Raw genomic sequence first — 27931 nt, 5'->3', positions numbered from 1 at the left:
CAAATTTTCTATAATGCCTACTACAAAATGTTGGTCATTATTAGTTGATGTGCATTATGCATGGTTTTGGTTAAATTAGTAACGAGCATTTTCATAGACTTGAATGACAGATCAGAGATTATTGCAAAAAAATGTCTCAAACAATTTTGATAAAATGATTACATTATTTGCAAGTTATTTGTTGTTGCGGAAGGCCAGCTGGCGACCAGAGTCAGCTTGCAGGCACCCGGCCCGCCACAAGGAGTTGCTACAGTGCGATTGAAGAAGGAAATCCTGGCCGGCCAAACCTTCCCCTAACCCAGACGACGCAGGGCCAATTGTGAGCCGCCTCATGGGTCTCCAGGTCATGGCTGGCTCTGAGACAGCCTGGGATCAAACCCGGGTCTGTAGTGATGCCATAGACTGTGGGAGGCCTCTATATATACAGAGTTTACAAAACCTTATGAACACCAGGTGAAATCTATGATCCCTTATTGATGTCACTTGTTAAATCCACTTTGATCAGTGTAGATGAAGGGGAGGAAAGGTGTTATCAATGTTTTGTACACTTGGTGTATATTGTGAATCACCCATGTTTGAAAAAAAATAAAGATATGATTTTTAGGCCATATTGCCCAGCCCTAGACTAATTGCATTGCAAACACAATGTGTGAACACTGGCCAGGCCACGTGCATGTAGCAACAGACAGTTACTGTCAAATATTCTACCTTTGACCGATTTGTTGGTCACGCAAGCTCTTATTGCACATATTAACCTATTCAACATATACTACGTGCACTTACTCACACTTACACACAAAATGCATGAGGGCTATGTTCTGTGAAGTAAAGACATACACACCTACCTACCTGTGCTACGTGCTGAAGCTCACAGAGCCAAACCTTAAGGAAGTCTTTATGAACAGTCAGTTTACAGTCTACCACTGAGGAGGTCATCTGAGTACATGTAGAAAACACTCTTCACCACCACCTGGCTGCCACTGAAACAATACGTTCCAATATCCACGCTAGCATACTACATAAAATAAAGGAATGTATTGGATATGCATTGTAAGTGGTATTGCAGTATGGATAATTTAGGTACTATTGATAATCTACTACTAGCCATCCCCCCTCCCTTCTATGTTGCCTGCACATCACTTAATGTAGCACGAAGTAGGTCTAAATTAATAAACAGCAGTGCGATAAGAAAGTTGAAAATGTAAATTCCTTCCCTGTCCCTGACCTCTGTTTAGACAGAACTGGAGTGGTGTTTTAAACGAATGACAGAGTACATGTAATATGAAAGGCTGGCTGCCTGCATTCCTGCAGCTCTGTGTTTGACTGGTCATCATGGGATTTTGATACCAGAATGTTTTTTGTAAAGTGGTCAGGAATGAAGGACAGCTGGTCTACTGAATGCAACCCACTGTCTCATGACTCCCATCTTCTCACGAGAGCGAGAGAAGGGGAGAGCGAGACTGGGATGGTAGCACAGGTGAGATGGGGGAAGGAGAGAGTGCAGAAGAGAGGATGAGTAGGGTATTTCTTTCCCATTTGTGTTTGGTTTTGGGAGTTGCCTGCCTGCCCTAGTTGGTTGTATTGTGACTTGGCTTACCGGGCTCCTGGTTTTGTTCCCTGTGATAAAGTGCCTGAGGCTTTTATTATTTTCTCAGACAGATGCAGCATTCAACCACAATCTCTCTTCCTCCTTTACTTTGGGAATAATGTCTCTTTCAGTGACTTGTCCCATGCTGTGACGCAACAAAGTGAATTCTGTGTGAAGGCGACTGTCTGGACAGAGAAGCTCAAACGATGGTTAACAGAGTGATTTGTAGCGGTTACATAAGGTTTTTGTCATTCTGCTAAGATGAGCAGCACTAATGTCTTAGCTGAATTCTGAAGAGAAATCGTACTGTGTTTGGGAAGAATCGCAAGAGCGTTGTGCCAAGAAAGTGTTTGCTTATTAGTGAGGCAGCCTGGAACAAGGCCAGTCCCTTCTGGGTCATGATCCCTCAAGGCCAGGTTTAAGGCTCGCGCACGTTACACGAATGTGGATCCAGCATCCGTCTGCTGATCGAGCTTTTGTTATAGGGACCACCTGTTTTAGATTTCTGTCTGCCAACATTTTTCATGCGACTCTACAGTACATGTCAAATTTGTGCACACTCAATTTGCAAATTACATTCAGAGGTGAAGTACTCTCAGCCAGCAAACGCTATTGGCGTGTCTGAGCCCTTAGTCTGGAGGTACCACTGTGTCAACAATAACTATGTCATGATGTAACAGTTTGGCATTGAGCTTTTTCTTTATGACAGACTGCCAGTAAGATTGGGGGGGAATTGATACAGTTACATATTACTTTTAGGTTTAATTTATTTGCACCCAAAACGATAAGTGATTTTTAAAAAACTAGACAGATAAAAACTAATATAAGCTGTGTAGGTGTGGTTGGAAGCCCAAGGGCCTTATATACTGTAAAAACCACACCACAAACTATATACAATTCAAGTACAAAAATAAGAAAGGTTTGTTAAAACGGATAACAAAACCCACTAATCATAAATGTACAAATGAACCGATCAGCAATCACAAAACGTGTGTGTGAGTGAGATGGGCTATATGGAGATTACTGAGTAGTTTGGTTCATCAAGCTGACCCCCATTCTTTGCTTCAGGAGGTTTTTGCAATGTGAAAATAAGAATTCCAGAGTGTATGGTACCTCTGTATCTGATAGCCAATTCTCTATGCAAGGTGTGGCAGTTGGGAGGGTGAAGGTTATCGCAGTGTGTCTTGCTATATAGATGGATTTCAGAATTAACCTGGATGAAACCATTGAAGGGTGTCGGTAAATTGTCTGAGAGAGGTATGAGTTTTTGGTGATGAAAGTGTATAATTGGCGTACATCGATGTCACATAAATGACAAGATATTGAGTTTCTTAAACAAAGGTGCAGATGGAGCCAGGTAATTAGAGGAAGTGGCTAGTCTTGGAGTTTTAGTTTGTATGATGAGTAATTTGTGTAGATAGGAGGTATATGTACAGACCTATGTGGCTCAGTTGGTAGAGCATGGCGCTTGCAACGTCAGGGTTGTGGGTTCGATTCCCATGTGGGGGTACCAGTACAGAAAGAAATCCCAAAATATATGGGTAGGAGCATCTGCTAAGTGTAAATACTTGGGATGCACTGATTTTATTACATTTTTGCCGATACTGATATCCAATATTTTCCTTGCCAAAAAAAATGATGTCGATAACCGATATTTAACATTTTTTAGCTGCCTTTTAAGCATTCTAGTACAGTTAAATAGTTAGACCACTGCGTGTGTGTTTTAAGGCACTGCATATCAGTGCAAGAGGCATCACTACAGTCCCTGGTTTGAACCCAGGCTGGAACACATCTGGCCATGATTGGGAGGCCCATAGGGCGGTGCACAATTGGCCCAGCGTCGTCCTGGGTGGGCCGTCATTGTAAATAAGAATTTGTTCTTAACTGACTTACCTATTTAAATAAAGGTTACACACACTACACCGCAAATCAAAATCAAATCAAATGTATTTATATAGCCCTTCGTACATCAGCTGATATCTCAAAGTGCTGTACAGAAACCCAGCCTAAAACCCCAAACAGCAAGCAATGCAGGTGTAGAAGCACGGTGGCTAGGAAAAACTAGCCTGACCACACTGACCAAAAGTTATTTTGTTGGCATTTTAGTATGTTCCCATTACCAGTAAAACATAATCAAAATGTTTCTTTAACTTACTTGCTGTTTCGTTTTCATTTGTTCAGACTTTTCATTATTTTTTAAAAACATGTATTTTTTATGTTTTACCCCCTTTTTCTCCCCAATTTCGTGGTATCCAATTGTTAATCGTTACTGTCTTGTCTCATCGCTACAACTCCCGCACGGACTCGGGAGAGGCGAAGGTTGAGAGCCATGCGTTCTCCGAAACCCAACCAAGCCGCACTGCTTCTTAACACCGTGCGCATCCAACCCGGAAGCCAGCCGCACCAATGTGTCGGCAGAAACACCGTACACGTAGCGACCTGGTCAGCGTGCACTGTGCTCGGCCCGCCACAGGTGTCCAACCAAGCCGCACTGCTTCTTGACACAATGCCCACCTAACCCGGAATCCAGCCGCACCAATGTGTCAGAGGAAACACCGTACACCTGGTGACCATGTCAGCATGCACTGCGCCCGGCCCGCCACAGGATTCGCTAGTGCACGACTCCTGTGGCTTGTCCCTGCCAGCCAGCCAAACCCTCCCCTAAACCGGACGACGTTGGGCCAATTGTGCGCCGCCCCATAGGGTCTCCCTGTGGCAGCCGGCTGCAACAGAACCTGGACTCCAACCCAGAATCTCTAGTGGCACAGCTAGCGCTGCGATGCAATGCCTTAGACCCCTGCCCCACTTGGGAGGCCTCTCTTCCTCTGTGGCCTCTCTTCCTCTGTGGCCTCTCTTCCTCTGTGCCCGCTGTCACTGTGTCCGTTTCCATCTTGTCCAGCTGTGTATGTAGCATTTCACGTAAACCCTGTTTCTTGTCTGCATCGAAGTAGCGGTCCTTGTACCTAGCATCAAGCATGGTGGCGACACAGTAAAGAGGCTCAGAGAGAATGCCACCAGATCACTTGTTCACAGCCTCGAGTACTTTTGTAAGTTTTAACCCCATGGTCTGTGTCGGCAGTTTTATTGAGCAGGTGCTTCAATACCATGACCGAGGGTATCACGTCTGCTGCAGACGCAGTTGAGCTGATTTCTTGAGTCAGTTGTTCGAATGGAGCTAGGAGTGTTCATGTTTCAAACATGTTCTCAAATACCATTGAAATGGCAGCAGCGGTATGAGAACCAGCACATTCTTGAGCATGCAATACGGCTTTCCTCAGTACAAAATCACATTTTATTGGTCACATGTATACAGATGGTTGGAAGTTTACATACACCTTAGCCAAATACATTTAAACTCAGTTTTTCACAATTCCTGACATTTTAATCCAAGTAAAAATTCCCTGTTTTAGGTCAGTTAGGCTAATTCTCTCATGCTCTCTCGTGTCCGTGTAGCAATATAGTGAGATATGTTTGGAACATAAAATCATAGTATTAAATTGCAATACATATATAATCGGCACCTAAGTATTGTAATAATATCGTATGGTGAGGTCCCTGGCAATCCCCAGCCCTACAGTAGTGGACTAGGCCCTGACCGATAACTCAGCTCTCTGATCAAGCGTTCTGACCTGACCTTTGTCACCCTCTCTCTTTCTCCAGGGGGCAGTGAGGGCCAAGGTCACATTCTCCAGCGCTTTCCTGAGAAAGACTGGGAGGACAATCCCTTTCCACAAGGCATCGAACTGGTATGTAACAAACATAGCTCACACACAAATGAACGCACAATAGCCTACATATTTACCCCAGTTACATACAATTGAAGTCAGAAGTTTACATTTACCTTAGCCAAATAAATTTAAACTCATTTTTCCCACAATTCCAGACATTTAATCCTAGTAACAATTCCCTGTCTTTAAGTCAGTTAGGATCACCACTTTATTTTAAGAATGTGAAATGTCAGAACAATAGTAGTGAGAATGCTTTTATTTATTTCATCACATTTCCAGTGTGTCAGAAGTGTACATACACTCAATTAGTATTTGGTAGCATTGCCTTTAAATTGTTTAACTTGGGTCAACCGTTTTGGTTAGCCTTCCACAAGCTTCCCACAATAAGTTCTCACAATAATTTTGGCCCATTCCTCATGACAGAGCTGGTGTAACTGAGTCAGGTTTGTAAGCCTCCTTACTCGCACACGCTTTTTCAGTTCTGCCCACATATTTTCTATGGGATTAAGGTCAGTGCTTTGTGATGGCCACTTCAATACCTTGACTATGTTGTCCTTAAGCCATTTTGCCACAACTTTGGAAATATGCTTGGGGTCATTGTCCATTTGCCAGACCCATTTGCGACCAAGCTTTAACTTCTTGAGATTTTGCTTCAATATATCCACATCATTTTCCTCCCTCATGATGCCATCTAATTTTGTGAAGTGCACCTGTCTGTCCTGCAGCAAAGCACCCCCATAACATGATGCTGCCACCCCCGTGCTTCACAGCTGGGACGGTGTCCTTCGGCTTGCAAGCCTCCCCCTTTTCCTCCAAACATAATGATGGTCATTATGGAAATTGCTCCCAAGGATGAACCAGACTTGTGTAGGTCAACAGCAAAAAAAGTCTGAGGTCTTGGCTGATTTCTTTGGATTTTTCCCATGATGTCAAGCAAAGAGACACTGAGTTTGAAGGTAGGCCTTGAAATACATCCACAGGTACACCTCCAATTGACTCAAATTATGTCCAATTAGCCCATCAGAAGCTTCTAAAGCCATGACATCATTTTCTGGAGCTTTCCAAGCTGTTTAAAGACACAGTCACCTTAGTGTATGTAATCTTCTGACCCGCTGGAATTGTGATACAGTGAATTAGAAGTGAAATAATCAGTCTGTAAACAATTGTTGGAAAAATTACTTTTCATGCACAAAGTAGACGTCCTAACCAACTTGCCAAAACTATAGTGTGTTAACAAGAAATTTGTGGAATGGTTGAAAAACAAGTTTTAATGACTCCAACCTAAGTGTATGTAAACTTCCGACTTCAACTGTACATCATCCGTGCCTGAAGAAAGGCTGCATCATGAAGGGATCAACATAACCCAGAATAATTTACTGTTGATGTGTATTTAATGTCTCCCAAATAACCCTTATTCCAGTATTGTTTACCTCATTTTCTATTGTGTTTTGCCAGAGTCAATATTGAAGAATTCCTAAGTGTTCATTATATATGTACAACGGGGTTCAATGGCATGTCTGTTTTGTATTTTTGCACTATTTGTATTTTTGCACTATTTGTATTTTTGCACTATTTTTGCACTATTGTTAAGTGACTGTCCCACTGGATGTCATAAGGTGAATGCACCAATTTGTAAGTCGCTCTGGATAAGAGCGTCTGCTAAATGACTTAAATGTAAATGTAAATGTATTTCATTCATTATATATTACAAGATGAATGCCTACAGAACAATGGTTATTCCTTGGTTTGCTTCTAGCCTATTTCTCAACCATCCAAAATAAGGGTGTAAGGTTAATCATTTCTGACACGTGGAAAGTTTTCTTAACTTGATATAGCCTAGCGGTGGAAAATAACCAAATGATAGGCTAGAGATCAGAGGTGAGTCACAGAGAGATGCAGAGTAGGGACATGTGACATACCACACTGGGATTCGGCCCACTAATACTGTATATTCCTCTCCTATAATCAATCTCTCCCTCCTATCCTTTTCACCTCATTCCCGTTTCCCTCCTTCTTCCCTTGTTTTTCGACCCCTGCACCCTTTGACCCATTTTCTGTCACTCACCCTCTCCCCCCCTCCTCTTTCTCCCTCTCTTAGTTCTGTCAGCCCAACGGATGGCAGTTAGTTCCAGAGAGGGAACGTCCGTCGTTCTTCGTGTCGGTTCTGACCGACATCAACTCAGAGCGTCACTACTGTGCCTGTTTCACGTTCTGGGAGGGCCTGGACAACCCTCAGGTGAGAGACTGGAGGAGAAAGAGAAGAGGCCCCCCTCGCCACACTTCTCCTCACACACTGAGCCAATGTCATTATGAACCAGTAACTGTATCGTTACAGCTGTACTGTGTAGCAACAATGTGCCACCATTTTATGCTGGCAACAAAGTTGTGGAAATGAGACGATCTGATCATATTAGAAACAGGTAACGGTTTATAAAAGTTCCAAGCTGTATGTGACATCTGTGATATGACGTTACATCTTTAATGGTACGTCTATAGAACATTTGCACAAAGTAGGCTACGTTCTGTACACTGTATGATATTTTGTCTCATTCTGTGTGTGTAGCTACCGAAAGCTGAGGCCAGTGAGGTGGATGAGGACGAAGTCCCAGGGCTGGTCCAGCCGGCCCAGGTCTTTGCCCCCAAGAGCCTGGTGCTGGTGTCCCGTCTGGACCACACAGAGGTCTTCAGGGTACAACGCACCTCAAAACAATACTGCACGTCCCTGTCCGATACTCCCATTGCACTTCTCATCTATGTTTCTTGTTACAACAATGAGTGATTGAGACAACTCTAGGCTTGATTTGGCTGTATTTTGCTTTAGGTAGTGTTCTTCACCCACAAACCCCATTTGTTATTTCACTACAAGTCAAGGAAAGTGTGTGCTTGTCTTTTGACTGGGTGCCTCCCCTGTCCAGAACTGTTTGGGACTCATCTACGCCGTGCACGTGGATAGCCTCAGCGTTCCCTTGGAAACGGTCATCGGAAACCTCCTCACCTGCGTCATCCCCGTCGCTGGTGGTTCTCAGGTAAACACACCTCCTTTCAGCATGCATAACGACTTTTACGTATTCTCCTGGGCTGTGCAACCCTCCCAACCATCTAGCCTATTAGCTTGTTAGCCCTATCCAACCTGCTAGCATATTAGCTTAGCATGTTGGCCAATGCAGACTGCTAGCACATTACTTTAACCAACCTGTTTGCATTGTAGCTTAGCATTAGTGGGTGTGCTATGCTAACCCTCATTGCCGAGTCAATGCCGGGTCCTCAGCAAAGAGGAGATGGCCAGCATAGTAACCTACACACCATAGGAGGTTGGTGGCACCTTAATCCTTAATGGACCTTAATGGCACCTTGATGCCATTCCAAACGCTCTGTTCCAGGCATCATGAGCCTCCTCCCCTTAGCAGCCTCCACTGCTACACACAATGTATAGGAATATTTTCTTAGCTCTTGTATTCACCCTATGTGCACAATTTAAATGTACTGTTTGTCTCAAACTAATTCAATGACGCTACAGCATGAAGTAGTGTAACATACAGTAAACTAGTATACTAAATCGTGCACTACTAGTATATTGGGCCTATACGTACATTTCTGTACATTTTGTTCCCTTGTGTAACATGCCATTGAACCCCGCTGTACATTGGTTCCTCCTGTGTGTTACAGATAAATGAGTCCCCAGTATGTAGTTTAAATCTTTCGGTTCCTCAGGCCTTAGCCTGTGACTGGCTACTGGGCTGCTTTCAGGACCAGGTAACATCACCTCCCGGCAGCTTCTTACAAATCCGCTTGCCTCATTGTGATTTTATCTATTTAGATAAACATGATGATTCTAAAAAGTCTGTTTTGTATTTCCTGTAATCATCTCAAACCATGCTGATTTAATATTCACTCAGTGGTTTGCAGTTTGCTCTAGTCTGCTTTTGTGGAATTTGTGGCCTAACGATGCTGCGTATTCCATGCTACATTAACCTGTCAATAATTTCAATCATTTTTGAGACCTTTTTAAAGTCAAAGAATTGTTTTGATTCTGTGTGCCGTTGTTTGCCGTGGATCGATCTGATGTGTTTGCCATTATTGATCTGTTGTAGAAGTGCATAGACTATTCACTTGGTGAGGAACACACACCGTACACAAACACTGGTTCTCTGAGGGTGACCATATGGGACACCAGATGGCCTCATAGCAGGCAGTGCAGTGGTCTGAATGAGAGATGGGACTAATCAGCATTAACACACACACACACACACACACACACACACACACACACACACACACACACACACACACACACACACACACACACACACACACACACACACACACACACACACACACACACACACACACACACACACACACACACACACACTTGTAGCTACTTGTAGCTACGATAGGGCTGGGCGATATGGCAAATAAATGACCATGATATCAATATTTTTTTCATTCGAAAACTATAATTATCACGTTATTAATCAAATAACGTTTAAAAGGTGCATATCTGCTTCAAACTCAAGAATGCCTGAACACACCGTGGTTAGAGCGTTGGGCCAGTAACTGAAAGGTTGCTAGATCGAATCCCCAAGCTGACAAGGTAAAAATCTGTCATTCTATCCCTGAACAAGGCAGTTAACCCACTGTTCCCCGATAGGCCGTCATTGTAAATAAGAAGTTGTTCTTAACTGACTTGCCTATTTTTTATTTATTTATTGTGAGCTACACATGGAAAATCGTTCCATGTTTGCTGCGAGGGAGCATGTACCTGGTGTCAATTAAATTGACAAGCTTCTTGAAACCTTCCTTTTCCACTGTGCTAATTGGTAGCATGTCCTTAGCAATGCAATGCATAATAGCATTTGTGATGTTTGCATGTATGGCATAAATGCTGTCGGTGTTGACTGCTTCGGGCAAACATCCCTAGATCTGGCTGGTGCTTGAGGGGCGTTTATCAATACCGTGGCGCAAACTCAAACTTCCTGCATGTTCCAAAGAGTGATTTTGCTTAAGATGTGAAAAAGGTTTGTCGTATTACCAGATTTCGTAGCCACCTGTCTACGGCACAATTTGCACCGAACATTGCTCTGCTGTTTGTCGGACTTCAAAAAGCCAAACCACTTCCAAATTACTGGTCCCTCTCCATGGCTATCACTGCCACTGTTTTCGCCTATGTCACAAATTTTTTGTGGTTAATAGTGGCTACGCCATCACCCGAGGTGCGAAGTGTTTTTTTGTGGGCGTATACCTCTCCACGTGCACATTGTCACTTCTCCGCACGTTCCTGCTGCGACACAGGTGAAATAGACTGCTGTACCTAATTATTCTATTTATCGACATCAACAAAAATGAATGTAAACGTTTTATATGGTTATTGAGAGAAGTAATTACCTCTTGATATTGATTTATCGCCCAGCCCTAAGCTACAATGTCAGATATTAAATGTGGCTGAACTGAGCTGTGGCTGCTTCCATTTTATTTCCCCAAAGTTGACAGCTGGTTTGACTCTGTGCCTTATGTTGCTATACTCATGTCATAATGCCACGCTGTTAACATCTGTGTATATTTGTAATGTCATGTTAATGTTTTGTCATGTTTTTGTTTGGACCCTGTTGTCTTTAATCCATGTGTTCTCCTATGGTGTATTTCTTTCTCTCTCTTTCTCTCTCTCTCTCTCTCTCTCTCTCTCTCTCTCTCTCTCTCTGTCTCTCTGTCTCTCTGTCTCTCTGTCTCTCTGTCTCTCTGTCTCTCTGTCTCTCTGTCTCTCTGTCTCTCTGTCTCTCTGTCTCTCTGTCTCTCTGTCTCTCTGTCTGTCTCTCTGTCTCTCTCTCTCTCTCTGTGTGTTTTTGGGGTGCTTGGCTTGTGTAGCCGTGCCGGGAGGAGAGAGAAGAGCGCTTGGTACGCCGCCTGACTACTTTATTCTCCTTTCAACCAATCAGCTCCTAGCTTTCCCTAATTCTGTCGGGATCCTCCTCTGTCTATGGATCTCACCTACCTCTCTCTCTCAAGGGAAAACCAATCAAATCTCTTTGATAAGGCCCAGTCTGTTACCCAATGGCTGATCTTTTTACGATCTGTTATTGGTAGCCTGGAAAAATTCAAGGATATCTAATTGGTTGTTGATCAGACGAGTGACTGTGAAATGGTGTTCAACAGTTGGATCATTGCGTTCCCATTGCTGCTGTAGAGAGCATGAGCTAACGCCAACCTTTTCGTTCCCAGATATATACTTGGGCCTTGTATTTTAAGTACTTTTAAATGAAGATTTGGCTACAGTAGATTCCTGCTTCTGGAGTTTATTTGAAAATGTCTGTTTTTAAATCTATTCCCTATTTTATAGTAAAAATGAAAATGTATTTTTGAAGAATTTCAGTACTTAAAATAATTTGCATTCCTACTTGTCAACTGTGGTATACAGCCTCTGTAGGTTGTTCCAGTTGTTTCTGTGTATTCTGTTGTATTACTATGTGATGTCTGTCCTAGAGGCTGATGTGATTGTGTTTCTATGTGATGTATTGGATGCCTTCTTTGACCCTTGTGCTACCTGTCCTGTATGCAACTCTTTGTAATCGGTCTTCATTTGCAGCCAAGACCCACGGTACCTATCATGCTGTGCAAATTGTGCCTTAACTCATGTCGGCTAACATGCTTTTTCAGTCTTGCAAATACTTAAAATCCAAAACAGTCATTGACATTGCATGCAACATAAATATCACACTTACAAATGATGGCAACTTATATTTTACAACAACTAGTACAACTCTCTTAAGCTATAAATGTAATGTATGTGCTACAATGTGAAGTTTACATGACTAAGATGTTTCATGAATGTTACAATCAAAACAAAACAATCTAAATCATTCTGTCACTTCCCTCCCCTCTGTGTCACATGGCCGTAAGAACTATCCAGTAACACAAAACCAATAAGACATTTCAAATGTTAAGACCCCCCCCCACGAAATCATTCAGATGTTTGAACTCTGCCCTTTCCAAAATGCAATGGAAATGTCCCTCTATGGACAATCTGGAATGTCATTGGTATTTGACTCTCATAAAGGCCCATTTAATATGGTGGGCTGATTTGAATCTGTGGTAAGGCCCATTGCTCTGGGTTTCTCAGTTCAGCATAGGTCAGTTCTCTCCTGTTCAGCTCTGAATGGCTGGTTACTGTGGAGTTCTAATGTACCTGCTAAACCCCTGTGATTCATATCTGTGATTTCTCCTCAATACACTCCAAATCTCTGTGATTGTGCTGTAGTTGCTAATCCCCATTTTTCAGAGAGAGCATTCACACTATCTGTTCTCTTTTTCCATGTGACCCTCTCTTTCTCTCTCTAGAGGACTATAACATTGGGTGCGGGCGATCGACAGGTCATCCAGACTCCCATCAACGACTCCCTCCCTGTCAGCGGCAGCAGCGTAGCCCATCTCTTTAGACAGCTTGGTACGGCAAATCACAATGCAGTTTATTCAGCCCAGGACCGATGGGGCACCTTATGTGATGTCAGTGATATGGACCAATCAGAGTCCAATGTTCCTTTGATTTCAAAGACCTTCACCAATTGTTCAATTGCTTAATGAACGCAAATCACAGGCCTATATTTGATGAGTTGCGGGGAAAGGTGTGTGTGTGTGTGTGTGTGTGTGTGTGTGTGTGTGTGTGTGTGTGTGTGTGTGTGTGTGTGTGTATAAACTCAGCAAAAAAATAAATGTCCTCACTGTCAACTGCATTTATTTTCAGCAAACTTAACGTGTATTTATTTGTATGAACATAAGATTCAACAACTGAGACATCAACTGAACAAGTTTCACAGACATGTGACTAACAGAAATGGAATAATGTGTCCCTGAACAAAGGGGGGGGGGGGTAAAAGTCTAAAGTAACAATGCAGCTGGTGGCCACACCAGCTACTGACTAAGTACTGCTGTGCATCTCCTCATGGACTGCACCAGATTTGCCAGTTCTTGCTGTAAGATGTTACCCCACTCTTCCGGCAAGGCACCTGCAAGTTCCCGGACATTTCTGGGAGGATTGGCCCTCACCCTCCGATCCAACAGGTCCCAGATGTGCTCAATGGGATTGAGATCCAGGCTCTTCGCTGGCCATGGCAGAACACTGACATTCCTGTCTTGCAGGAAATCACGCACAGAACAAGCAGTATGGCTGGTGGTATTGTCATGCTGGAGGGTCATGTCAGATGAGTTTGCAGGAAGAGTACCGCATGAAGTAGGAGGATGTCTTCCCTGTAACGCACAGAGTTGAGATTGCCTGCAATGACAACAAGCTCAGTCCGATGATGCTGTGACACCCAGACCATGACGGACCCTCCACCTCCAAATTGATCCCGCTCCAGAGTACAGGCCTCTGTGTAACGCTCATTCCTTCAACGATAAACGTGAATCCGACCATCACCCCTGGTGAGACAAACTGCGACTCGTCAGTGAAGAGCACTTTTTCCAGTCCTGTTTGGTCAAGCGACGGTGGGTTTGTGCCCATAGGTGACGTTGTTGCCGGTGATGTCTGTGGACCTGCCTTTTAATAAGCCTACAAGCCCTCAGTCCAGCCTCTCTCAGCCTATTGTGGACAGTCTGAGCACTGATGGAGGGATTGTGCGTTCCTGGTGTAACTCGGCAGTTGTTGCAATCCTGTACCTGTCCCGGTGGGATGTTTGGATGTACCGATTCTGGGCAGGTGTTGTTACACGTGGTCTGCCATTGCGAGGACTATCAGCTGTCAATCCTGTCTCCCTGTAGCGCTGTCTTCGGTGTCTCACAGTACGGACATTGCAATTTATTGCCCTGGCCACATCTGCAGTCCTCATGCCTCCTTGCAGAATGCCTAAGGCATGTTCATGCAGATGAGCAGGGACCCTGGGCATCTATCTTTTGGTGTTTTTCAGAGTCCGTAGAAAGGCCTTTTTAGTGTCCTAAGTTTTCATAACTGACCTTAATTGCCTACCGTCTGTAAGCTGTTAGTGTCTTAACGACCATTCCACAGGTGCATGTTCATTAATTGTTTATGGTTCATTGAACAAGCATGGGAAACAGTGTTTAAACCCTTTACAATGAAGATCTGTGAAGTTATTTGGATTTTTACGAATGATCTTCGAAAGACCGGGTTCTGAAAAGGGACGTTTCTTTTTTTGCTGAGTTTACTCAACCGTTCAAAGGTTTGGGGTCACTTAGAAATGTCCTTGTTTTTTTTTAAAGACAATCCTTTTTTTGTTCATTTTTAAAGTAACATCATTGATCAGAAATACAATGTAGACATTGTTGTAAATTATTATTGTAGCTGGAAACGGCAGATAAGAAAAAAAGAAAGGAATATCTACATAGGCGTACAGAAGCCCATTATCAGCAACCATCACTCCTGTGTTCCAATGGTATGTTGTTAGCTAATCCAAGTTTATCATATTAAAAGGCTAATTGATCATTAGAAAACCCTTTTGCAATTATGTTAGCACAGCTGAAAACGGTTCTGATTAAAGAAGCAATAAAACTGGCCTTCTTTAGACTAGTTGAGTATCTGGAGCATCGGCATGTGTGGGTTCAATTACAGGCTTATAATAGCCAGAAACAAAGAATGTTTCTTCTGAAACCCGTCAGAAACTGAAGATCTCGTACAACGCTGTGTACTACTCCCTTCTATTCTAGCTCTAACCAGAATAGAAAGAGGAGTGGGAGGCCCCGGTGCACAACTGAGCAAAAGGACAAGCACATTGCAGTGCCTAGTTTGGGAAACAAACGCCTCACAAGTCCTCAACTGGCAGCTTCATTAAATAGTACCCGCAAAACACCAGTCTCAACGTCAACAGTGAAGAGGCAACTCCGGGATGCTGGCCATCTAGACAGAGTTCCTCTGTCCAGTGTCTGTGTTCTTTTGCCCATGTTAGTCTTTTATTATTGGCCAGTTTGAGAAATGGCCTTTTCTTTGTAACTCTGCCTAGATGGCCAGCATCCCGGAGTCACCACTTCACTTTTGACGTTAAGACTGTGTTTTGCAGATACTATTTAATCTAGCTGCCAGTTGAGGACTTGTGAGGCATCTGTTTCACACACTAGACACTCTTAGAAAACAAGGGTATTTCTAAGTCACCCCAAACTTTTTAACAGTTGTCTGTGTGTACACTGCATTCGGATAGTATTCAGAACCCTTGACTTTTTCCACATTTTGTTACATTACAGCCTTATTCAAAACTGTATTAAATTGTGTGTCCCCCCCATCATTCTACACACAATACCCCACAATACCCCCATAATGACAAAGCAATAAAAGGTTTTGAAATATTACATTTACGCAAGTATTCAGACCCATTACTCAGTACTTTTTTGAAGCAACTTTGGCAGCGATTACAGCCTCAAGTCGTCTTGGGTATGACGCTACAAGCTTGGCACACCTGTATTTGGGGAGTTTCTTCCGTTCTTCTCTGCAGATCCTATCAAGCTCTGTCAGGTTGGATGGGGAGCATTACATTTTCAGGTCTCTCCCGAGATGTTCGTTCGGGTTCAAGTCCGGCGCTGGCTGGGCCACTCCTGTGTTGTCTTGGCCGTGTGCTTAGGGTCGTTGACCTGTCTTTGCCCCCCCCCCCAGTCTGGGAACCTGTTTCAGAGCACTCGGGACTTCATCTGTACTTTGCTCTGTTCATCTTTCCCGCAATCCTGACTAGTCTCTCAGTCCCTGTCACTGAAAAACATCCCCACAGCATGATGCTGCCACCATGCTTCACCGTAGGGATGGTGCCAGGTGTGACACTTGGCATTCAGGCCAAAGAGTTCAATCATGGTTTCATAAGACGAGAGAATCTTGTTTTTCATGGTCTGAGCGTCCTTTAGGTGCCTTTTGGCAAACTCCAAGTGGGCTGTCATGTGCCGTTTCCTGAAGTCTGATTGGTGGAGTGCTACAGAGATGGTTGTCCTTCTGGACGATTCTCCCATCTCCACAGAGGAACTCTAGAGCTCGGGCAGTGACCAAGGCCCTTCTCCTCCGATTGCTCAGTTTGGCCAGGCTCTAGGAAGAGTCTGTGGTTCCAAACTTCTTCCATTTAAGAATGATGGCGGCCACTGTTTTTGGGGACCTTCTTCAATGCTGCAGACCTTTTTTCGTACCCTTCCCCAGATATTTTTTTGTATTTTTTTATTTTATTTTACCTGTATTTAACCAGGCAAGTCAGTTAAGAACAAATTCTTATTTTCAATGACTGCCTAGGAACAGTGGGTTAACTGCTTGTTCAGGGGCAGAATGACAGATTTGTACCTTGTCAGCTCGGGGGTTTGAACTCGCTACCTTCCGGTTACTAGTCACATGCTCTAACCACTAGGCTACCCTGCCGCCCCATATGTGTCTCAACACAATCCTGTCTCGGAGCTCTACGAATAATTCCTTCAACCTCATGCCTCGTTTTTTTTGCTCTGACATGCACTGTCAACTGTGGAACATTATAGGCAGGTGTGTGCCTTTCCAAATCATGTCCAATCAATTGAATTTACCACAGGTGGACTCTAAGTTGTTGAAACATCTCAAGGATGATCAATGGAAACTGTATGCACCTGAGCTCAATTTTGAGTCTCATAGCAAAGGGTCTGAATACTTATGTAAATAAGGTATTTCGTTTTTGTTATAAATTTGCAAAAGAATTCTAAGAACCTGTGTATGCTTTGTCATTTTGGGGTATTGGTTGTAGATATCTGTCTTAATGCCTGCATGTTTGATCATTTTGTTTGAAGATACATTTGATCTTTACAATCCACGCAGTTGGTCTTTCCCTGCAAGTAAAGTGAATACTGTACCTCTGCTATGTTGTTGCTCTCAGGTATAGTGAACGTCCTGTATCTGTTCTGTGCTGCTCTGACGGAACACAAAATCCTGTTCCTGTCCAGCAGCTACCAGAGACTAACAGACGCCTGCAGAGCACTACTGGCCATCATGTTCCCCCTCAAATACAGGTGTGTGTGTGTTTTTCGTTGTAAAATAGGTTCATAGATGTCTTTTTAATGTTGTGAATTTACAGGGATTTGATTAACAAGATTAACAAGATATTGGTATGTTAGTTTGGGTGATTTCCTCACTTATCATATCATCTCCTAATCTGATTCCTGATAAATCTGATTTCCTCTTGTTTTCCCTCCCGACAGTTTTACTTACGTCCCCATCCTGCCGGGCAAACTCCTGGAGGTGCTGAGCACGCCCACGCCTTTCATCATCGGGGTCAATTCTTTCTTCCGTTCCGAGACCCAGGAACTGGTGGGTAGCATGACCGTATGTTCCAATCTACAATACTTCTTTTTGATTTATTTTCTAGATCATGTTTATATATTCTGTCAGTGGTATGCATTTGTAAAGCCTATCTGATGCCAGTAAAGACTGTCTTAATTCTGTGTTGCCCCCCCCATACTTTGACAGCTTGTGGTACGATCTTGATTATTGGATATTGTCAGTTCTCTGGCCTTCTTTCCTTATCTATAATTCATCTCACTCAACAACCCAGACCTGCTGTGTTTTAGCCATCTGAAACCTATTTTAGCTTAAACACCTCTCAGTACTAACACAACGGTCTTTGTAAACCATGCCAAGGTACATTAGCAATATACATTACATGTAACTTAAATATCTTCATTCTATATCCAGTGGAATGTTGGATAACTTTGAAAGTTTCCTTTTGTTATTAAAGACAAACTGATGGTTAAGATGAATAATACAAATACATTTATTTTGTATATCGCTTTTCATTAGTTATCTCAAAGCTCTGAGGAAAGAATAATACAAAAGGATATTCAATAAAAACAAGGTACATTTTAGAGTGAAGGCAGGTAAAATAGCAGTAGTGGGCTAGGCACTAAATACATTTCAGATTGGGATTTGGGACTATGAAAAGACAGTCATTATAGTGTCATGTTTCAGAGGTCTTGGTTAGGGTGCGTTAAACTACATGTGGTCCCTCGCCATGCTTTGTTATGTAATGACTTTTAACAACGGACTGCCTGTCTGTTTAATATAGTATACTATACAGTCACATGGCTCTCATAGATAGATTGATGATGGAGTGTAAGGGGGTGAGAGGTTATCGCCTTGACAACCCAACGGCCTGTTAAAAGGTCAATTTCACTGCTGCAGTAGGTAAAGTTCTGTAATGAACAGCTGTTGACAGAAGCGTTTGTGTGTGTGTGTCTGTGGCTCTGTCAGTCACTACTGTTCTCAATCAGCACACTTAGCATCATGTACAGTATGCAGTACAGTGATCTCTTACAAGATCAATCAAAGATATCGCACTGACTGAGCCGTCTGTGTGTGTTCTACAGTTGGATGTGATCATCGCTGACCTGGACGGAGGCACGGTGACCATCCCGGAGTGTGTCCACATCTCTCTGCTCCCCGACCCCCTCTTGCAGCAGACCCAGACTGCCCTCTCCATGGTAACCACCGTGATGACAACACTCACACCTCACCGCAACACCCTTCAGACTTCTACACCCTTCTACACCCTTCAGACTTCTACACCTTCACGTCATACAGCTACATCCGTCACCAATACCAGTACAGCACATTAACCCAACACGGGGACTCCCACTATGTATTACCCTGAGCCATGTACAGCTATAGTGGTTTAAGCACAGCATCACATTGCGATGTTGATTTACTACTTCTGAACCAACTCCTTTTCTAAATAAGATCAAGTTCCTTATTGTAATCGAGCTTATCACTGCCAGCACAATCTGGAAATTCCTGTTGTTCAGATAAGATCCATGTTATGTAAAACTAATCTGATTGTGCCTGCCTATCATTGGTGTCTATGGCTGGTTTTATGCTTTTGTTTCTATGTGGAGGAGAGCCATGCCATTGCTTTCCCATCATTAGCTACAACAAACACATGGTGGCAGATTTTATTTATTGAATGATTCTGGTTGATATTGTAAGCAATTGGGTTTGTGATCACAAAGTAATTTACCACAATCTTAAATTCTAATTGTAAGGTATCAGAACTACCATTACACACCCCTATAAAACAATATCATATTTTACAACATTAAAATTACCCATGAGACACAACTAAAAATGTGCAGATCTTACTGTAATACACAGTAGTCCAATAAATAATTATGAAAGAATGGATATACCCATCTTCAATGAATGAAATTATACTACAATTTGGAGCCAAAAGAGGGTTTATTTGTTTGCCTGTATGACATTGGCATTGATTCCCACAGCCCAAACTGTTTGTGTTATCAGAGTTGGACCAGAGGGAGAAGATGAATTATAGAATCTGACATGCTGTCCCACATGAGAAATATTTGGGAACATATTATTCCCTTGATAAAAATGTCTTCCTCCCCTCATTTCTTTATCAGGATAAGAGTCAAGTTGTATGTTTTAATATGAAGGAACATCTGATATGGACTTGCGTAGATTGCTCAGAATATTGCCAGACCGGCATTGCTCGGAACTGCTCAAAAATGCGTACTTCATTAGCTTTTTGGCACTTTTCTTAACTGTTATAGAAAAACATTTTTGGTTGTTTTTTGACACAGGTCCGTGATAAATTATATTTTAGTACATGTGACAGTATACAGTGTTCATGCTTTTAACTCTCCAAGGCTGTCTGTCTGAGGCCAATGGGCTTTATCTCAGGCTGGTCTCTATGATCTCTATTGGCTGGAGGGCATGAAACATGAGCCATACTCAATCTGCGCGGTTACTAGCCAATCTGTTACGGCTAGACTGAACAGGAGAGGAGGAGGGAGGGACAAATGAGGTGGGAAAGGGGGGAGAGAGGGAAAGCAAGAAAAGGCAAAAGAGAATGAGACTGGGTTAGGCTGTTACTGTGTCCTCTCGGTCAGAGGTACATTGAAAAGGAGCTGCTCCTCAACCAGTATACTTCCCCCTTGTCCTTCATTACCATGTTTAAACATTCCTAGATGTTTGAAAAACAACACAGTGGAAAGAGCTATGTACCAGCCAATACCTGCTCTGGTAAGTAATAGAGACTGTAAAATTGTTCCATCTCAGAACAACCAGTCCTGTGATGGGACCTGACCATTCTACAATACAATATACAGGCCTCTCCCTCTTCCCTCTGTTCTGTCCTCCTTTCTTTTCTTCCCCCTGTCTCCCTCTGTCCTAACCTGTGTGGGCCATAGAGACTTGTAGTGCTGGCCCGGTGACCCTGCATGGCTGGAATGAGACCAGAGCCCTGTAATGCAGGGACAATTTCACTGGAAGTGCTAGTCCTCTGTGTCCTGAGTCAATAAAACACTATGTGCATGTGATGTGTATGCACACATGCTTCCTTCCATAACCAGTGAAGCACATTGTGTGTGTGATCATGGGGTCCATTCCGCCCTGCATTTGTCTGCCTGCACTGTCAGTCTCTGTGCAGCGCTGTCCAAGCCTCAGCCCCCCAGCCGGCTCACATAATAGGCCTAAGTGACCTTCACCCAGACCAGCACAGATATGATAATTGCAGTGCGTGAAAAGCGATAGCTTTTGCAACTGGAGGTATAGTTAATTTGTTTAATCATCTGGAAAAGTTATGTGGGGGTTGGTGGAGTGCGGTGGGTGAAGGTTGTTACAGTGATGCTTCTAGAGATAGTTGGGCAGCAACCGTTGGGTGTGGGCTTATCTAGGTACTCTGCTGCTGTCTTCACGATTAGCTGAATTAATTCACCTCGCCATCCCCAAACCCAAATAGGACTGTGAATAGGAGATTCTGCAGCTAATTTAGTTAATGGGTGTTTGCTGCTTAGTCTGAAGCCACATCGGTCTCATTTATGAGCGAGGCTTCCAAGAATTCTCATCTTCCTAAAAGCTTCTGACAGCGTATTGTAATTTATGATACCCGATGAAGCAGTGTCCGAATGCCAAAATGTAGCAGCAGCTGCTGTAGGATTTATGTACTGAATAATATTGATGAAATGAACAGATCTAATGAGAAGACTATTAGATGATATTTCTGTCCATGTTGTTGTAATATGACTCCTGCCATCTTGTTTGTAGGTGTTGGACCCAGAGCTGGAGATGGCTGACCATGCCTTCCCCCCTTCCTCCACACAACCCTCCACACTCAAGATCCAGGTAATGTTGAGCCCTTCTATCCTCGGTGGAAGGTGTGTGTGTGTGTGGAAAAAGGAATATAATTGCACTCACTACTGTAAGTTGCTCTGGATAAGAGCATCTGCTAAATGGCTCAAATGTAAATTGAGAAAGTCCCTGTCCCTTTGTTTGGGGCAATGCTGCAGCAAGGTCTCTGGATTTCTGAGCTTTCTCAGGCTTACTGTCCAGCTGTTCCATACTTACCCCTCAGTATGTTATAATTCCCTGTCTGTGTGTTGCAGGATAAGGAGATCCGGGCGGTGTTTCTGTGGCTGTTCGGCCAGCTGTTCCATGGCTATCGCTGGTGTTTGCACATCATCCGGATCCACCCTGAACCAGTCATCCGCTTCCATAAGGTAGGTACACATCACCTTCTATCTCTCTGAACTTTATTCCTAAGGTGATATATTGTGTTCATACAAGCCTGGAACTAACTACGGTCTTTATGAACACAATGGAATACATCACTTGAATGTGTGCCTGGAGGACAAAAACATTTTCCTCTAAACAGACCTGCAAACTGTTTTGAGTCTAACACTTAGAAAGGAAGAGTGGATCCCAAGAATCTCCGGCCTGACGAGTGTGTGTGTGTTCCTCCAGGCTGCATTCCTGGGCCAGAGGGCTCTGACTGAGGATGACTTCCTGATGAAGGTTCTGGATGGTATGGCATTCGCTGGGTTCATATCGGAGAGAGGGCCGCCTTACAGACCCACAGACCTGTTCGATGATGTGAGTACCCCCCCACACACACCTCCCCAATCAGTGGTAAAGATGTGAAGGAAAAATCATTCTAACTTCCTGTTTGTCTTTTCCTGTGTCTACAGCTGATAGCCAATCAGGTGGAGCGTATTCGCCAGGAGGAGTGCAGCCCGCACAAAGTCATGAACCATATCAAGGAGCTGGCTGAGCAGCTCTTCAAAAACGTATGTTGTGCATAAAAAAATGAAAAACATGTTTATTGATTTTATTTATTGATGTAGGGTCTTAATTTGATCACCCTTTTGTTGCTTAGAATTTTTGCTGATGAGCTTTGATTTGTGTAAAATTCCCTGAAAACTCACACTAACGTGGTTATTTTAACAGTATTGGCCGATTTTTAACGGCAGCATGGCCCGAGAATATTTTTGGTATCACAGATAGTTCAAAAAAAGAAAATCATGATGAAAGTATCCATTTTAGGCTCTTTTTAGACCTATACTGTACATGCCTCCAATAAGACCCTATGATCCGTGAACTGTACGTGATACAGACAACATCTTGGTGTCATGTTATTCTTATAGTTTGTTTTAAAATATGGGGTATGTCTTGATTCAAATTTCTTTTTTTTTAAGTACATTAATTTATTCAACATTAAAACTACTATTCATATCTCAAAAGTACCCTTTTTGATTTTGTTTGTTTTAAGACGTTGTTTGGAACTATACTCTTAAAACACAAAGTTTCCAGTGTGCGGTCTCTGCTACTGTTGAAGAAATGATCCATTTTATACATAGCAATTGACATAATGGGTCATTAATCAATCACAGCCTCATGTCGGATTGCACATTCAGCAAATCACCAGCAGAGGGAATTCCCTTTGAATTCATTTTCCCATTCATTGTGTTGGTGGTGCTCATAAAATGTATCATAACTTTAAAAGTAGCAGAAATGTGATGTACTTGTAGGCAATGTTCCCTCTATGCTCTGCGTGTGCACAGCTCCCCCGGGACTGCCACACAGAAGAGATATCAGCTCGCACAGAGAAGCACGAGATTGAACTTCACTCAACTTTCTAGTTTTCCCCTTTAGTTAACACTATCAACAAGTCAGTCCCATACTTTACACAGACTGGTGCGCCATAACCAATCAGAGCTGCAGTATCCCTGTATGCAAATAGATCATTGCCATATATGGATCTGTGCCATTCCCTTTTAACTGGACTGTGTTTACAGCATGAGTGGTAGGGAGTAGATGCACTTGTTTTGCATGTGTCCAGGTGTGTACATTTGTTTGTATTCTTGGCTATTAAGTGAGTTATTAGCCCAGTTATAGCACATTTCTAGTCAGCAATGGTGGAGTGGTTGCTTCCTGCAAGAGCACAACATGTGTGCAGTTGTAGACATCTTTGAAAGCAAGTCAAAGAGCTTTTTTTCTGTCTTAAATGGGCAGTGTAGTGTTTTAAGACGGACTTGAATAATAATACATTTTATATCAAACACAACATTTTCAGTCACCTTGATGTCTGAAGGACAAGTGCATAAACAGGTTACATTTAACATTTACATTTAAGTCATTTAGCAGACGCTCTTATCCAGAGCGACTTACAAATTGGTGCATTCACCTTATGACATCCAGTGGAACAGTCACTTTACAATAGTGCATCTAAATCTTAAGGGGGGTGAGAGGGATTACTTATCCTATCCTAGGTATTCCTTAAAGAGGTGGGGTTTCAGGTGTCTCCGGAAGGTGGTGATTGACTCCGCTGTCCTGGCGTCGTGAGGGAGTTTGTTCCACCATTGGGGGGCCAGAGCAGCGAACAGTTTTGACTGGGCTGAGCGGGAGCTGTACTTCCTCAGTGGTAGGGAGGCGAGCAGGCCAGAGGTGGATGAACGCAGTGCCCTTGTTTGGGTGTAGGGCCTGATCAGAGCCTGGAGGTACTGAGGTGCCGTTCCCCTCACAGCTCCGTAGGCAAGCACCATGGTCTTGTAGCGGATGCGAGCTTCAACTGGAAGCCAGTGGAGAGAACGGAGGAGCGGGGTGACGTGAGAGAACTTGGGAAGGTTGAACACCAGACGGGCTGCGGAGTTCTGGATGAGTTGAAGGGGTTTAATGGCACAGGCAGGGAGCCCAGCCAACAGCGAGTTGCAGTAATCCAGACAGGAGATGACAAGTGCCTGGACTAGGACCTGCGCCGCTTCCTGTGTGAGGCAGGGTCGTACTCTGCGGATGTTGTAGAGCATGAACCTACAGGAACGGGCCACCGCCTTGATGTTGGTTGAGAACAACAGGGTGTTGTCCAGGATCACGCCAAGGTTCTTAGCGCTCTGGGAGGAGGACACAATGGAGTTGTCAACCGTGATGGCGAGATCATGGAACGGGCAGTCCTTCCCTGGGAGGAAGAGCAGCTCCGTCTTGCCGAGGTTCAGCTTGAGGTGGTGATCCATCATCCACACTGATATGTCTGCCAGACATGCAGAGATGCGATTCGCCACCTGGTCATCAGAAGGGGGAAAGGAGAAGATTAATTGTGTGTCGTCTGCATAGCAATGATAGGAGAGACCATGTGAGGTTATGACAGAGCCAAGTGACTTGGTGTATAGCGAGAATAGGAGAGGGCCTTGAACAGAGCCCCGGGGGACACCAGTGGTGAGAGCGCGTGGTGAGGAGACAGATTCTCGCCACGCCACCTGGTAGGAGCGACCTGTCAGGTAGGACGCAATCCAAGCGTGGGCCGCGCCGGAGATGCCCAACTCGGAGAGGGTGGAGAGGAGGATCTGATGGTTCACAGTATCGAAGGCAGCCGATAGATCTAGAAGGATGAGAGCAGAGGAGAGAGAGTTAGCTTTAGCAGTGCGGAGCGCCTCCGTGATACAGAGGAGAGCAGTCTCAGTTGAATGACTAGTCTTGAAACCTGACTGATTTGGATCAAGAAGGTCATTCAGTGAGAGATAGCGGGAGAGCTGGCCAAGGACGGCACGTTCAAGAGTTTTGGAGAGAAAAGAAAGAAGGGATACTGGTCTGTAATTGTTGACATCGGAGGGATCGAGTGTAGGTTTTTTCAGAAGGGGTGCAACTCTCGCCCTCTTGAAGACGGAAGGGACGTAGCCAGCGGTCAGGGATGAGTTGATGAGCGAGGTGAGGTAAGGGAGAAGGTCTCCGGAAATGGTCTGGAGAAGAGAGGAGGGGATAGGGTCAAGCGGGCAGGTTGTTGGGCGGCCGGCCGTCACAAGACGCGAGATTTCATCTGGAGAGAGAGGGGAGAAAGAGGTCAGAGCACGGGGTAGGGCAGTGTGAGCAGAACCAGCGGTGTCGTTTGACTTAGCAAACGAGGATCGGATGTCGTCGACCTTTTCAAAATGGTTGACGAAGTCATCTGCAGAGAGGGAGGAGGGGGGAGGATTCAGGAGGGAGGAGAAGGTGGCAAAGAGCTTCCTAGGGTTAGAGGCAGATGGTTGGAATTTAGAGTGGTAGAAAGTGGCTTTAGCAGCAGAGACAGAGGAGGAAAATGTAGAGAGGAGGGAGTGAAAGGATGCCAGGTCCGAAGGGAGGCGAGTTTTCCTCCATTTCCGCTCGGCTGCCCGGAGCCCTGTTCTGTGAGCTCGCAATGAGTCATCGAGCCACGGAGCGGGAGGGGAGGACCGAGCCGGCCTGGAGGATAGGGGACATAGAGAGTCAAAGGATGCAGAGAGGGAGGAGAGGAGGGTTGAGGAGGCAGAGTCAGGAGATAGGTTGGAGAAGGTTTGAGCAGAGGGAAGAGATGATAGGATGGAAGAGGAGAGAGTAGCGGGGGGGAGAGAGCGAAGGTTGGGACGGCGCGATACCATCTGAGTAGGGGCAGTGTGGGAGGTGTTGGATGAGAGGGAAAAGGATACAAGGTAGTGGTCGGAGACTTGGAGGGGAGTTGCAGTGAGGTTAGTGGAAGAACAGCATCTAGTAAAGATGAGGTCGAGCATATTGCCTGCCTTGTGAGTAGGGGGGGGGAAGGTGAGAGGGTGAGGTCAAAAGAGGAGAGGAGTGGAAAGAAGGAGGCAGAGGAATGAGTCAAAGGTAGACGTGGGGAGGTTAAAGTCGCCCAGAACTGTGAGAGGTGAGCCGTCCTCAGGAAAGGAGCTTATCAAGGCATCAAGCTCATTGATGAACTCTCCGAGGGAACCTGGAGGGTGATAAATGATAAGGATGTTAAGCTTGAAAGGGCTGGTAACTGTGACAGCATGGAATTCAAAGGAGGCGATAGACAGATAGGTAAGGGGAGAAAGAGAGAATGACCACTTGGGAGAGATGAGGATCCCGGTGCCACCACCCCGCTGACCAGAAGCTCTCGGGGTGTGCGAGAACACGTGGGCGGACGAAGAGAGAGCAGTAGGAGTAGCAGTGTTGTCTGTGGTGATCCATGTTTCCGTCAGTGCCAAGAAGTCGAGGGACTGGAGGGAGGCATAGGCTGAGATGAACTCTGCCTTGTTGGCCGCAGATCGGCAGTTCCAGAGGCTACCGGAGACCTGGAACTCCACGTGGGTCATGCGCGCTGGGACCACCAGATTAGGGTGGCCGCGGCCACGCGGTGTGGAGCGTTTGTATGGTCTGTGCAGAGAGGAGAGAACAGGGATAGACAGACACATAGTTGACAGGCTACAGAAGAGGCTACGCTAATGCAAAGGAGATTGGAATGACAAGTGGACTACACGTCTCGAATGTTCAGAAAGTTAAGCTTACGTAGCAAGAATCTTATTGACTAAAATGATTAAAATGATACAGTACTGCTGAAGTAGGCTAGCTGGCAGTGGGTGCGTTGTTGACACTACACTAATCAAGTCGTTCCGTTGAGTGTAATAGTTTCTGCAGTGCTGCTATTCGGGGGCTAGCTGGCTAGCTAGCAGTGTTGTTTACGTTACGTTGCGTTAAAAGAATGACAATAGCTGGCTAGCTAACCTAGAAAATCGCTCTAGACTACACAATTATCTTTGATACAAAGACGGCTATGTAGCTAGCTATGTAGCTAGCTACGTTCAAACAAATCAAACCGTTGTACTGTAATGAAATGAAATTAAAATGTGATACTACCTGTGAATGCGACCGGGTTGTGAGTCTATTTGGTAGACGTCGGCTAGCTGTCGGCTAGCTGTCGGCTAGCTGTTGGCTAGCTAGCAGAGTCTCCTACGTTAAGGACGACAAATAGCTGGATAGCTAACCTCGGTAAATTAAGATAATCACTCTAAGAATACACACTAAACTACACAATTATCTTGGATACGAAGACAGCAAAGACAGCTATGTAGCTAGCTAACACTACACTAATCAAGTCGTTCAGTTGAGTGTAATAGTTTCTCCAGTGCAGCTAATCAGTGGACGTTAGCTAGCTGGCTAGTGAAGACTACGTTAGGACGGCGAAATACGATAATTACACAATTATCTTTGATACAAAGACGGCTATGTAGCTAGCTAAGAAGAAATCGCTAAGATTAGACAAATCAAACCGTTGTGCTATAATGAAATGTAATGAAATGTAATGAAAAAGTTATACTACCTGCGGGAGCGAAGTGCCGATGCGACCACTCGCTCCAACTGTATGTGCTGTATTAATGGCAATCCCTACATATTTGTTTAGTCTCATGGAATGTATGTATATGTTGAATACCACACATTAGCTGCTATGTTGGCTGAATGATAGAACAGCTATTTCCATGTTAAATTGTTATGGGATGCATTTCCACCATTGTTTTTGATGGTAGGCCACTCTGGTAGACCTATATTATGATCAAATAGCCTCCGTAGCCTTCATGGCCACTGTTAACTGTATTTTAAACCAAGTACAGCCTCGGTGTTCACAGTAAACTTGCACTA

The 27931-nt window shown here is 44.2% G+C and overlaps 1 protein-coding gene across 9 annotated transcripts in view; it reads left to right on the top strand.

Annotated features, from left to right (window-relative positions):
* Window positions 1–27931, top strand: part of LOC123994522 (myotubularin-related protein 5-like) — an 87553-nt gene that overhangs the window by 29213 nt on the left and 30409 nt on the right. For 3 of the 9 annotated variants that reach the window (XM_046297208.1, XM_046297211.1, XM_046297207.1), the window contains exons 2-15: window positions 5249–5334; window positions 7415–7552; window positions 7880–8005; window positions 8232–8342; window positions 8983–9069; window positions 11179–11208; window positions 12649–12754; window positions 17121–17253; window positions 17443–17566; window positions 18607–18720; window positions 21299–21376; window positions 21637–21750; window positions 21995–22123; window positions 22219–22317. In XM_046297208.1, coding sequence (XP_046153164.1) covers window positions 5249–5334; window positions 7415–7552; window positions 7880–8005; window positions 8232–8342; window positions 8983–9069; window positions 11179–11208; window positions 12649–12754; window positions 17121–17253; window positions 17443–17566; window positions 18607–18720; window positions 21299–21376; window positions 21637–21750; window positions 21995–22123; window positions 22219–22317 — 1475 coding nt within the window. The remainder of the gene's footprint in view (window positions 1–5248; window positions 5335–7414; window positions 7553–7879; window positions 8006–8231; window positions 8343–8982; window positions 9070–11178; window positions 11209–12648; window positions 12755–17120; window positions 17254–17442; window positions 17567–18606; window positions 18721–21298; window positions 21377–21636; window positions 21751–21994; window positions 22124–22218; window positions 22318–27931) is intronic. The other 6 variants (XM_046297216.1, XM_046297214.1, XM_046297209.1 and 3 more) reach the window with 5 other exon arrangements.

This window comes from Oncorhynchus gorbuscha, linkage group LG14 (assembly GCF_021184085.1).
Source record: "Oncorhynchus gorbuscha isolate QuinsamMale2020 ecotype Even-year linkage group LG14, OgorEven_v1.0, whole genome shotgun sequence".
Taxonomy (NCBI): domain Eukaryota; kingdom Metazoa; phylum Chordata; class Actinopteri; order Salmoniformes; family Salmonidae; genus Oncorhynchus; species Oncorhynchus gorbuscha.
This window is presented reverse-complemented; position numbering and strand designations above follow the sequence as displayed.